The sequence below is a fragment of the Colobus angolensis genome, unplaced genomic scaffold, assembly GCF_000951035.1.
Source record: "Colobus angolensis palliatus isolate OR3802 unplaced genomic scaffold, Cang.pa_1.0 Scaffold271, whole genome shotgun sequence".
NCBI classification, from domain to species: Eukaryota; Metazoa; Chordata; class Mammalia; order Primates; family Cercopithecidae; genus Colobus; species Colobus angolensis.
This window is the reverse complement of record NW_012115944.1, coordinates 2,428,140-2,441,375: the sequence shown is the minus strand read 5'-3', so window position 1 is coordinate 2,441,375 and position 13,236 is coordinate 2,428,140. Positions and strand designations below refer to the sequence as shown.

Sequence of the window (13,236 nt, the reverse complement as noted above, 5' to 3'; positions counted from 1 at the left end):
GTGTGTGGGGGTGGTTTCCTGGAGAGGAAGAGGACTGAACATACACGCCAAAAAGGAGTCTACTCCACTCGGGCCTTGGAGTTGGAGACCAGCCTAGGCAGCATGGTGAAACCCCGTCTCTACAAAAAAATACAAAAATTAGCTGGGCGTGGTGGCGGGCGCCTGTAGTCCCAGCTACTTGGGAGGCTGAGGCAGGAGAATTGCTTGAACCCAGGAAGCAGAAGTTGCACTGAGCCAAGATGTGCCGTTGCACTCCAGCCTGGGCAACAATAGCGAAACTCCATCTGGAAAAAAAAAAGAGAGAGAGAGAGAAGTAGTGGGTGCTTATGCAAAGTCCATACACTAGATATGCACCAAAGCAGGACCAAGGCCCAGTAAAGGAGGCTGGAAAATATTTGGGAGCTATTGATGAAGACAATGTAATCTCTTTCCAGAACCTTTCAACGAACTGCTAAAATATGATAAGCGTGAAAGTGTCCTGACTGCAGAAAGCACTGAAGTTTTGCATTTGGGCTCCCTTAGCACTTTCTCCTTTTCAGATACACTGTTCTGAGAATTATAGATCAGGTCTCTGCTGTTGTGACTCCTAGCCGGGCAACCCTGTCTTGTGTGAAATCCACAGCAATGAGAGCTACAGGCTGTGGTCTCATGGGAATTGCTAACATTTGCCTGGGATTCTCATCATACTCAAGAGAAATATACCATTGTCTTGGGGGTGGACAGTTTACTTTAAGCCTCTATCTCATGCCTTTCAGAAGGCCTCAGGAGTGCCATTGCTTACATGTCTTAGATATTTTGCATCCTGTTGTAAAAAGTTTAATAAGGATTCCTCCTCTTCATCCTTCTTGTTTAGTAACTGCCTATCTACACGTGCTGCTGATGGATGTGAATAGGAGGGAGAGATTCCTGCTTCTATTCATGTACAGTCTAATAGTAGCCATACCTTTGCAATTGATATTACCATAGGCTGGGCGAGGTAGCTCACACCTGGCATCCTAGCACTTTGGGAGGCTGAGGCAAGCGGATCACCTAAGGTCAGGAATTCGAGACCAGCCTGGCCAACATGGTGAAACCCTGTCTCTACTAAAAATACAAAAAATTAGCTGGGTGTGGTGGTGGGCACCTGTAATCCCAGCTACTCAGGAGGCTGAGGCACAAGAATCATTTGAACCGGGGAGGCAGAGGTTGCAGTGAGCTGGTATCATTCCACTGCACTGCAGCCTGGGCAATAGAGCAAGACTCTATCTCAAAAAAAAAAAAAAAAGAAATTAACATTAACATAGACTAAGCACCTAATGGTGTGAGGCATACAAAAAAGGAGGCATATTCTTTGTTTCAAAGCTGTAATAAGAAACACAAGATCTCCTAATTAAATGATGGAGAAACATATGAATCATAATACAAATAAGCATAGAAAAAATGTTAAAGGTAATGTTTGGTTAATTGTCACATGAACTATATCCCTACAGTGATGGATAGTAATTCAGGGTGTGTCAGACGTCATCTAGCTTAAGTGGGTAAACATTGTGAAAGAGCTGGGCGAGGAGCCGGGGCTTGAGAATGGGTGGGCAGAGAAGGCTGAAGATGGCTGAACATCTCCAGCAGACATATGAGCCAAAGGTTCCACGGGGCACTTCAAAAGACTGCGCGGCCAGGTGCGGTGGCTCGTGCCTGTAATCCTAGCACTTTGGGAGGCCGAGTCAGGTGGATCACTTGAGCCCAGGAGTTTGAGACTAACTTGGCCAACATGGTGAAACCCCGTCTCTACTAAAAATACAAAAATTAGTCCAGTGTGGAGGTGGGTGCCTGTAATCTCAGCTACTCAGGTGGCTGAGGTGGGAGAATTGCTTGAATCCAGGAGGTGGAGGTTGCAGTAAGCCAATATCGTGCCACTGCACTCCAACCTGGGTGACAGAGTGAGACTCTATCTCAAAAAAAAAAAAAAAAAAAAAGACTGTGGCCAAATCAGATGGCTGGAAGTAAAGGCTGGACGTTGGGAATGGAGAATCACTGGATATGAGTTGAAAAAGTGGGCGAGCCTAAGTGTGAAGGGTGTCAGGTGCCAGTCTCAGGAGTAGGGAACTGTCCTGTGTACAGTGAAAAGCCAAAAGATGGAAGGAAGGACAGGATGCAAATGAGTTCTCAGAAAGATTCACCTGGTGGCTGGGTCAGGGAGCAGACATGGGGACTTCAGACCTCATGGCACGTTAGAGGCTAATGCAGAAGCCCATGTGAAGCTGTTGGTTTAAACTGGGTCGATATTAGTGGCTCATATTTACTGACCATGTGTCCAACCCTGTGTGAAGTACTGTAGTAAATTACTCCAATGGAAACTCACAATAACCGCAGAAGACCAGTAATAGCATTGTCATTGTTCTATCATGATGCAGGTGAGGCTCAGGGCAGATAGCTAGTGGGTGGTGGGACTGGGATTTGAGCCCACTGGTGTCCCAGGCCCGGAGCGTGGCTTCTTCCATTGTCTTACCACAGCCTGCACTCACAGCAGAGTGACTCATAAGTCACAATACCGTCTGCTGACCATCTGCTCTCACACTAGAAGGAAGTCTACTTGGGAAGACAATTTAGGATCCGAATTTTGGTAGTTGAGGATGGAGCTAGGAAAAGCAGATACAGGAGGTAGCTGAGTTCTGCTTGGACCTGCAGGGAAGGAGGCTGGCTGGGCTTCCAGGTGGAAATGCCCAGGTGAAAAGGGAGACTTGGAGTTCAGGAAAGTAACCTGGACTGGAGCCATAGGTTTAGGCATCAGTGGCTCGGAGACAGAAGCTCTGCGTGTAGGTGAAATCACCCAGGAGGAGAATGGGGATGGAAAGCAGGGGACTGAATTTTGCAAAAAGTTCATACTTCAGGGCAAAACAAAGAATAACCAGTGAATAAGAAAGAGGTGCCAGGTAAGAAAGGAAGAGAATCAGAGTCATGAGGAAGCCCAGAAGCCCAGAAAAAGCTGCGTTCCACAGTAAGACCTGGGCAGCAGCGAAGCTGTGGAGAGCCCAAGGTTGGAAGCCTGGAGGAAGAGCATCTACCACTGAATTTAATCTGCACGGGACTCAGGGACATTGGTTGGGGAATCAAGTGACCTTCCCAGTTTCTTCAAAACTTGACATAGAGTGCAGTGTCACAAGATCGTGACTACACAAGAGTGCAGTCAGATTTCAGGGGTAACAAGAAAGTGGGAAATAAGGGTGTCAAAGCATAAAAGAAAAAGGAGAAAAAATGGCCGATAGCTAGAGAAGGCAGTGGGTCAAGATTGTTTGTGGCCTGGCACGGTGTCTCATGCCTGTAATCCCAGCATTTTGGAAGGCCGAGGTGGGCAAATCACTTGAGGTCAGGAGTTCAAGACCAGCCTGGCCAACAGGGCAAAACCCCATCTCTAAAACAACAACAACAACAAAATCCAAAAAGTTAGCCGGGCCTGGTGGTGCACACTTGTCTTTCCAGCTATTTGGGAGGCTGAGGCAGGAGATTTGCTTGAACCCGGGAGGCTGAGGCAGGAGATTTGCTTGAACCCAGGAGGCAGAGGTTGCAGTAAGCCGAGATTACGCCACTGCATTCCAGCCTGGGTGATAAGAGTGGGACTCTGTCTCAGAGAGAAAAAAAAAAGTTGAGTGGTGGCTGTCTCATGTTCCTCTTCCTCTGCCCTTCTTTGCTCAGTGTGAATCCTTTTCCTGCTTTTTCAGCCCCAGTGGATGAGGTCCAGATTTCTATCCTGTCAAATAAGGTTGTGGAGTCTGGAGAGGACATTGTGCTGCAATGCGCTGTGAATGAAGGATCTGGTCCCATCACCTATAGGTTTTACAGAGAAAAGGAGGGCAAACCCTTCCACCAAACCACCTTGAATGCCACCCAGGAATTTTGGACCAAGCCGAAGGCTAGCAAGGAGCAGGAGGGAGAGTATTACTGCACAGCCTTCAACAGAGCCAACCATGCCTCCAGTGTCCCCAGAAGCAAAATACTGACAGTCAGAGGTGAGTCGGGGTCTCCATAGCAAGCTGTGCTGTGGGCTCCCAAGGGCAAGACCAGAAAACACACCCCTTGTGAGAGGGAGTTGGGGGGAGTTTAGCTCTTGTGACTGAAGACTAGGAGACTAACCTCCTCCAGGCTCTTGGTTGCAAGGGACAGAAACCCACTAGAATTAAGTAAAAAAGAGGAATTGATTATTATAAGGAATTGGAAGAATGTCACATTGTTCCAATTACAAATTCTTGGAAGACTCACCATTGAGTCACCTTGGGTCAGACGTCTACCCACAGACCACCAAGTGGATTGGGTCACGCAGAACAGACATGGTTGGGGAGCCCACTTATGTGTGTGGGGGTGGTTTCCTGGAGAGGAAGAGGACTGAACATACACGCCAAAAAGGAGTCTACTCCACTCGGGCCTTGGAGTTGGAGACCAGCCTGGGCAGCATGGTGAAACCCCGTCTCTACAAAAAGTAGAAAAATAGGCTGGGCGCAGTGGCTGATACCTGTAATCCCAGCTACTCAGGAGGCTGAGACATGAGGAACACTTGAACCCAGGAGGCAGAGGTTGCAGTAAGCAGAGGTTGCCCCACTGCACTCCAGCCTGGGCAACAGAGCAAGACTCTCCCTCAAAAATCAAACCAACAAAAAATAGCTGAGTGTGGTGGTGTGCTCCTGTAGTCCCAGCTACTCGGGAGGCTGAGGTGGGAGGATTGCTCAAGCCCAGGAAGTTGAGGCTGCAGTGAGCTGTGATCAGCCTCTAGCCTGGGTGACAGAGTGAGACCCTGTTTCAAAAAAGAAAGAAAAAAAAGTCTACCCCAGCAAAGCTGGTTTGTTCCCTCCTTGAGGACCACAGCTGACCTCTATTTGTAGCAGAAACAATCATTTCTGCACCAGCTCTGAGTGCAGAACCCCTCAGAGGTATTTGGCAAGCTGCCAGTTACAAGAGCTGTGAGAATCTGTCTGACTTTTGTTGTTTAAGCCCGATATTATGTCTTCCTGGTAGAGGAAGAGCCTATATATAAAAAAAAGTTTTTTTGTTTTGTTTTTCAGTTGTTCTTGCCGCATGGAAGAAAGGACTTATTGCAGTGGTTGTCATCGGAGTGATCATTGCTCTCTTGATCACTGGGGCCAAATGTTATTTTCTGAGGAAAGCCAAGGGTGAGCATAGTTCTTTCCTCCCATACTGACTGGTCGTCCTTGCCAGGAAACCAGCCAGGGATGTGTGGTGCTTTTCTGACCCCTGGATTCAGCTAGGCAAAAATGAAAGCTATTACTTTCCTCGTTGGGCAAACCAGAAAAGATAAATTTGGGGGGAAATTGCATCTTCGTGTGGTTAGAAGAAGCCATTTCTGTAGATTTGTCCACACCTCGTCCTGTAATGCATGCAGAGTGGGATGCAAGCGTCTTGGAGACACACATACATGCGCATAACACCCACATGTTACACACACACATTGATTGCTTAGTAATTAACCTGGCAGTTGGGCTATGACTTCTACCCTATGCTTGGGGTTAGCTAAGTAAGCCCAGCTGAGCAGCCAGGACCACTCGATTACCAGGAATCAGAGTCAGCTGTCCAAGACTCAAGGCAAAGGGCAGAGCATCAGTAAATTCTGCAAAAAATTTTTTGTGGGATAAGGTAGGTTCTTTTGGAGCCTCTGGTGCTGCTGCCTAGGATGGGAGGGGCAGATGGGATGACGAGGGGCCCTGGGTTTTGTCAGGAAAGCTGCTACCCATTAGGGAAGACAGAGCAACACCCTCGCATTGGTCTCAGGCCAGCTTCGAGTTCCAAGTGCAGGGATTGATTTGGCCTTTACTTTTTGTAATTATCTGGAATCAAAGAGAGTGGTCAGGCGCGGTGGCTCACACCTGTAATTCCTGCACTTTGGGAGCCAAGGCAGGTGGATCACTTGAGGTCAAGAGTTCAAGACTAGCTGGGACAACATGGTGAAACCCCGATCTCTACTAAAAATACAAAGAATTGGCCAGACGTGGTGATGGGCGCCTGTAATCACAGCTACTCGGGAGGCTGAGGCAGGAGAATCCCTTGAACCCAGTGAGCCCAGATCATACCACTGTACTCCGGCCTGGGCAACAGAGTAACACTCTCTCTCAAAAAGAGAGAGAGGGAGAGGGAGAGAGCTTATCTAGCTGATCTGATTCCTGTATCATTGTCTTTTTTTCCATCACATTTCCCTAACAAAAATCACTTCTGGTTAAAATAGTCAAGAGATCATGTTTCTGGGGAAATATCTTGGTATAAGACCAAGAGAATACCTCTTTCTTTTCTGTCTTTTGTAAAAGAGTGAATATGTTTGGCTTCCTTTTCTCTCTTTTCCTGGGTATTCAATCTTCTGGAAAGTCAAATGTAGTTGAAAAGAGTGTTCCTTCACAGCTTACTAGGAGTAAAAGAAAGAAAAGAAAGTGTTTTCTATCTATTAGGTTAGTGCAAAAGTAATAGGCATTTTGGCCATTAGAGTAGTATGGATGTGGGCACCATATACTGACTTTGGTTTTTCTTTTTCTTTTTTAAAGCCAAGCAGATGCCAGTGGAAATGTCCAGGTGAGTGTAGTTGTAAGAAGGGGGCGGCTGCTCTGTGAGCACAGTGGACATGTCTGAAGCAAGATTCTGGTCATTAGGAAGTTTTCAGTGGCTCTGGCAAACTCAGAAAAATATAGGCCTTACTTGGGTGTGAGTTTGTGTGTGTGTGTGTGTGTGTACGCACACGTGCATATCTCAGTGGAAGATTGCCAATTGTCCTTTCATGGGGAGGAATGGCTTTTATTCTGAGATCATGTCCTTCCTACATGATTATTTGTGAAATCTCCTTTTCCTTATGAAATTATAATGGTAGTAGATAATTTTTTTTAATTTGGCAAAATAGAGTTGGCATTTAAAAAATAGTTTTACTACCTTTACTGTTCCTGAAATCTCAAATCCAAAAGTAGAGAAATGATTGCTCTGTTCCAGAGAGAAACAGTAGCACAGCATAAGGAATTCAGGGGCTTGGGAGTAGCCTGTGAAGGACTCCCGGTATTCATGTGCCCTTTGGTCCTGATACTTATTTTAATAGGAAAAAGTTTTATCACCGCCAAACATGGTGGCTCGCGCCTCTAATCCCAGCACTTTGGGATGCCAAGGCAGGCAGATCACCTGAGGTCAGGAGTTCAAGACCAGCCTGGCCAACATGGTGAAACCTCATCTCTACTAAAAATACAGAAATTAACCGGGCATGGTGGTGCACTCCTGAAATCCCAGCTACTTGGGAGGCTGAGGCATGAGAATTGCTTGAACCCAGGAGGCAGAGGCTGCAGTGAGCTAAGATTGCACCGCTGCACTCCAGCCTGGACGACAGAGTGAGACTTTGTCTAAAAAAAAAAAGTTTTCACATAATCCTTGGAGCTACCAAAAAATATTAGTTTTCCAAATGAGAGAGTGAGTTAAGTTTTCCTTACCTTGGAAAACTCTTCCTGGTTTTCTCATGATCTTCCTTTGATTACTTCATTGGTTTGGGGTTAGAATAACAACAACAAATATATCTATATATTGTTTTCCCTTTTTATATTTCATTTTAAGGCCAGCAGTACCACTTCTGAACTCCAACAACGAGAAAATGTCAGATCCCAGTATGGAAGCTAACAGTCACTACGGTAAAGTCATGGTCTCCTGCCATTGCTAATTTTCCCCAACTTGCTACATATTTCCTTATCCCTCTCAGAAGCAGAATTTGTAAGTGGTGGGAATGCAGTTGGAAGAGAAACCCTGGCTTCAACAGGGTACTTCATCTCATCAGCCACTGGGCCGTGAGCTAATATACAGAAACGTAAAAGGAAAGGTAGCACATTTTATTCTAACCTCGCCACCTTCTAAACTCCCCATAGATGAAAGATGGAGAATAATCCTAATGCCTTGTTACCTTCAAAGACTTTGACATTGTTCCAGCATAATATTATCATTCTCCATTTTCAAGACAGAGACCAGATATTGAATGAAAACACTGGTAAAACATCTTCTCAGATGGAATTATTACAAGCACAAGACAGTTTTACTTCAAATTTGCCACAAAGGGAAAGCAATTTCAATATTCTCTTAGTAGAGGCATTAAAAAAAAGTGTTCCAATTAAGAAATGTCTAGTCATAAGGCTCGTCACTAGCATCAGGGTCAGCTCAGCTGAATGATAGCCAGTCCTAGGAGTTCTTAATCCCAGCTTAGTAAGAAAATTGCTCAAGCATTTCAGCAGGGATGCTACTTACTTCCCAGAGAGGGCTATAATTATAGCACACAAAAAGTCCTGTCCCACACCGGAACACTCTTCCTCTTTTCTTTCTTCCTTCCTTCCTTCTTTCCTTCTTTCTTTCTTCCTTTCTTCCTCTCTTTCTTTCTTTCTAGACAGGGTCTTCCTAGGCCTGCAGTGGTGCGATCTCAGCTCACTGCAGCCTCTACCTCCCAGGCTCAGGTGATCCTCCCATCTCAACCTCCTGAGTAGCTGGGATCACAGGCATGTGCCACCATGCCCAGCTAATTTTTATTTTTTGTAGAGGTGGCACTCTACAATCCACTAGTTTCAGACTCCTGGGCTTAAGCAGTCCTTCTGCCTTGGCCTCCCAAAGTGCTGGGATTACGTGTATGAGCCGCTGAGCCCAGCCACTTTTATTGCTTTATCAGCAGGTTTGGTCAGAGAATGCTCATGTTCTTTTCTAATTCTATAAATATCTCACAAAATAAGAAATTTTTAGGATATACCTTTTACAGAGACATATTTTGCTTGAGAAATATGTTTCAGGAATTGAGTAATTCATATAGTACTGAATCATAAACTTTAAAAAAGGAAAATAAAATATTTGTAGTAATAAAAGTAGTGTGTCAGTAAATAGAAAACAGCAAATATATTGTTTAAGAAACTATATTCTAGGCTGGGCGTGGTGGTTCACACCTGTAATTTCAACACTTTGGGAGGCCGAGGCAGGTGGATCACTTGAGGTCACGAGTTCAAAACCACCCTGGCCAACATGGTGTAACCCTGTCTCTACTAAAAATATAAAAAATTAGCGGGGCATGGTGGTGCATGCTTGTAATCCCAGCTACTCGGGAGGCTGAGGCAGGAGAATCGCTTGAACCTGGGAGGCAGAGGTTGCAGTGACCTGAGATCACAACATTGTACTCCAGCCTGAGCGACAAGAGTGAAACTCCATCTCAAAGAAAGAAAGAAAAAGGAAGGAAGGAAGGAAGAAAGGAAGGAAGGAAGGAACTATATTCAGGCCAGGCATGGTAGTTTATGCCTATAATCCCAGCTCTTTGGGAAGCTGAGGTGGGAGGATCACTTGAGGCCAGGAGTTCGAGACCAGCCTGTGCAACAAAGCGAGACCCCCATCTCTTTAAAATAAAAAAAAAAAAGGTAAATATTTAGCAAAATGTAAGCTACTGCTACAGATAAAATAATACCTTTTTGGCATAAGGGGCTTCTGTCAGTGATTTGTATTATTTATACATAAGTACAACATTTAACTAAATTAAATGTTGATATAGGTTTATATGAAATAAGATTTTTCTCCAAATTTCCAAATACTCCAATTCTTATTATATCATCTCTGCATAGATTATTTCAATTTACAAATATATTTTAATAATTATGATAGTAATTAATTCAAATACATGATGGAAAACTGTGTGTTCAAGAATAGTATTTGTGACATTTGTAAGAATTCTTTGTAATAAAGAACAACTTAATAAAAAAAAAGATAAAAATGGTCTTTGTCCATGCCCACTGAGATGACAACCTGGAGATACTGTTGTTTCTTTAAATTATGTTTTCATCAATCCAGTTCTCGAACTAGACAGGCTTAATTAACTAGTGTCCTTCATGTTTATGAGTACTAGCTGGTCCCTCCCAGAATTTCTCATGAACTTGCTCACATTGAACAATTCTGAATTCCAAATAGTTCACAAACAGAAGTGCCTCTGCCATGGGATGGTAGACGTCCCACCAGTGTTAGAAAAAGACCACACAGGCCTGGCGTGGTGGCTCACGACTGTAATCCCAGCACTTTGGGAGGCTGAGGCGGGCAGATCACATGAGGTCAGGAGTTTGAGACCAGCCTGGCCAACATGGTGAAATCCCAACTCTACTAAAAATATAAAAATCAGCTGGGTGTGGTGGTGCGCTCCTATAATCCCAGCTACCCAGGAGGCTGAGGCAGAAGAATCGCTGGAACCCAGGAGGAAGAGGCTGCAGTGAGCCAAGATCGCACCACTGCACTCCAGCCTGGGTAACAGAGCAAGACATCGTCTCAAAAAAAAAAAAAGAGAAAAAGAAAGAAAAAAAGAAAAAGACTACACAATAGGTCACATGGAGCCCACAGGGAGACCAACGAGAGGACCCAGGACTCAGAAACAATGCTGACTGTCACTACACTGAATAAATCAGACTTGACTTTGTTAGGGGCACTGAATTTTTAAAAGGTTTTAGAAAACTAGAATTTCCCTTGTCACTCATCCTACTTCTTGTTTTTCAACTAGGTCACAATGATGATGTCGGAAACCATGCAATGAAACCAATAAATGATAATAAAGGTAATTATCTAATTACATGTTTTTATTAGAACCAACTTTTACATTAAAAAAAAAAAGACTCACAGGAAAAGAAAACTAAAATTTGAAGGACTGTGGATAATTTCCCACCTCTCTTAATGACCCTGTACCCAGCTGATGCGTCAAGGGAGGTGGCTAGTTGCTTTTACCAGAGATGCTATCTCGTGTCCTCAGTAGGAAAGTCACCTAAATCAAAGTAGGGAAGAACTGGGTTATATCCAAAAAACAACTTTCTGACTCATAATGGGCTACTGGGTAAGGCAGTGGGACCTCTTTTCTCTTGGGTATTGAGGTGGTGATTTTTAAAGACAATTGTACTGCTCTCTTCTGCCTGAAGCACTGAGGGATGGGACTAAATCATTTTTCAAAATTCCTTTTGCTCTGGGCTGCTGCCATGGGAGCTAAGGCTCCTAAGGAAGAGAAAGGATTCCGTGAAGATCTCTTTCTTTCTTTTTTTTTCTTGAGACAAGAGTCTTGTTCTGTCACCCAGGCTGGAGTGCAGTGGTGCAATCTCAACTCGCTGCAACCTCCACCTCCCGGGTTCAAGCGGTTCTCCTGCCTCAGCCTCCCAAGTAACCAGGACTACAGGCACCTGCCACCACGCCCAGCTAATTTTTGTATTTTTAGTACAGACAGGGTTTCACTGTTTTGGCCAGGCTGGTCTTGAACTCCTGACCTCGTTATCCACCCACCTCAGCCTCCCAAAATGCTGGACTTACAGGTGTGAGCCACTGCGCCTGGCTCTCTCTCTTTTTTTTTTTATACAGTCTTACTCTGTTGCGCAAGCTGGAGTACAGTGGCACAATCTCGACTCACTACAGCCTCTGCCTACTGGGTTCAAGCCATTCTCGTGCCTCAGCCTCCCAAGCAGCTGGGATTACAGGTGTGTGTCACCACGCCCAGCTAATTTTTGTATTTTTAGTACAGACAGGGTTTCACTGTTTTGGCCAGGCTGGTCTTGAACTCCTGACCTCGTTATCTGCCCGCCTCAGCCTCCCAAAATGCTGGAATTACAGGTGTGAGCCACTGCGCCTGGCTCTCTCTTTTTTTTTTTTATACAGAGTCTTACTCTGTTGCGCAAGCTGGAGTACAGTGGCACAATCTCGACTCACTACAGCCTCTGCCTACTGGGTTCAAGCCATTCTCGTGCCTCAGCCTCCCAAGCAGCTGGGATTACAGGTGTGTGTCACCACACCCAGTTAATTTTTGTATTTTTCGTATTGATGGGTTTTCACCATGTTGGCCAGGCTGATGAACTCCTGACCTCAGGTGATCTGCCCGCCTCAGCCTCCCGAAGTACTGGGATTAGAGGCATGAGCCACCACACTCAGCCTGAAATGTATCTTTGACTGCAGAATCATTGTTTTAGTAGCTGATGAGAGTCCCTGTTCTTTAGGGCTTTAAAAACAAAATGGTAATGTTATTTTTGACTTGAAGACAAACTACTTTTCTAGCTTTCACCTTGTACTCTGAGCGATTTCATTCACTTGTATGCCTCATACTTCCAAGTATTTTAGGCTAGTGACCCCTGTTCCCCATTTCCTGAAATCCTCTTGGTCTCGGAGGCAGCTTTGTTTGTCTGTGGCTGTGGAGAAGGCTTCCAGCATCTTGAGTGAGACTGAATTGGGAGAACTGCTGGGGCTGATACTGGGCTGTTTTCTGTCTCTACTGACCTGTTCCAAGTTCCCCCCACTGTAGAAACAGGGACCTAGGCCAGGGGGTCCCTCCACATCTTGGTAACAGGAGTCAGGGAGGAAACCATGGGCCCCGAGGCCCTGTGTCTGTCTCCTGGACCAGTGCGGGAGTTGGTATTCCCTTCTTCATCCCAAATGGAGGTAAGCCTGTGTCTGGCTGCCCCCTCAAAATACAGAATACTTTAATAAGCTGAATGAAAATCTGGCCAGGCACAGTGGCTCATGCCTGTAATCCCAGAACTTTGGGAGGCTGAGGTGGGCGGATCACTTGAGGTCAGGAGTTCAAAACCAGCCTGGCTAATATGGTGAAACCCTGTCTCTACTAAAAATACAAAAATTAACCCTGTCTCTACTAAAAATACAAAAATTAACCCTGTCTCTACTGAAAATACAAAAATTAGCTGGGCGTGGTGGTATACATCTGTAATCCCAGCTACTCAGGAGGCTGAGGCAGGAGAATCACTTGAACCCAGAAGGTGGAGGCTTTAGTTAGCTAAGATCACAGTGAGACTCTGTCTCACAAAAAAAAAAAAAAAAAAAAAAACAAGACAAGAAAGTCTCTACTTCTACGATCTGAGGTGCCCACAAGAGATTCCACCTAAACAACAAGCTGCTGTGGTTTCTTTGAGCAGAGCCTCTGACCTCAGACGTGCAGTACACGGAAGTGCAAGTGTCTTCAGCTGAGCCTCACAAAGGTAAGTGCCACTCGAGTGAGTCCCCAGGCATTGCCTTTGGCTTGGGTGTAAACCCCAGGGGTGGTGGGCTGCTGTGTTCAGTGAGAAGAGTCTGTGCACCCTCAGTTGCTCCAAAGGAAGTGATTAGCAGACCTACCGGCCTGCTAAAACTGGAAGGAGCAAAGGCTCTGGCCCTGGACCTGTCTCTGAACTATAAAATTTCAATAATTTAAAAGAAAAAAAAAAGACCAGGCACAGTGGCTCACACCTGTAATCCTAGCACTTTGGGAGGCCAAGG

The 13,236-nt window shown here is 45.2% G+C and overlaps 1 protein-coding gene across 1 annotated transcript in view; it reads left to right on the top strand.

The window, feature by feature from the left end:
- Positions 1–13,236, top strand: part of PECAM1 (platelet/endothelial cell adhesion molecule 1) — a 77,041-nt gene that overhangs the window by 35,366 nt on the left and 28,439 nt on the right. Inside the window, exons 8-13 of the mRNA XM_011947997.1 lie at positions 3,696–3,983; positions 5,031–5,138; positions 6,516–6,543; positions 7,558–7,631; positions 10,499–10,552; positions 12,897–12,959. Coding sequence (XP_011803387.1) covers positions 3,696–3,983; positions 5,031–5,138; positions 6,516–6,543; positions 7,558–7,631; positions 10,499–10,552; positions 12,897–12,959 — 615 coding nt within the window. The remainder of the gene's footprint in view (positions 1–3,695; positions 3,984–5,030; positions 5,139–6,515; positions 6,544–7,557; positions 7,632–10,498; positions 10,553–12,896; positions 12,960–13,236) is intronic.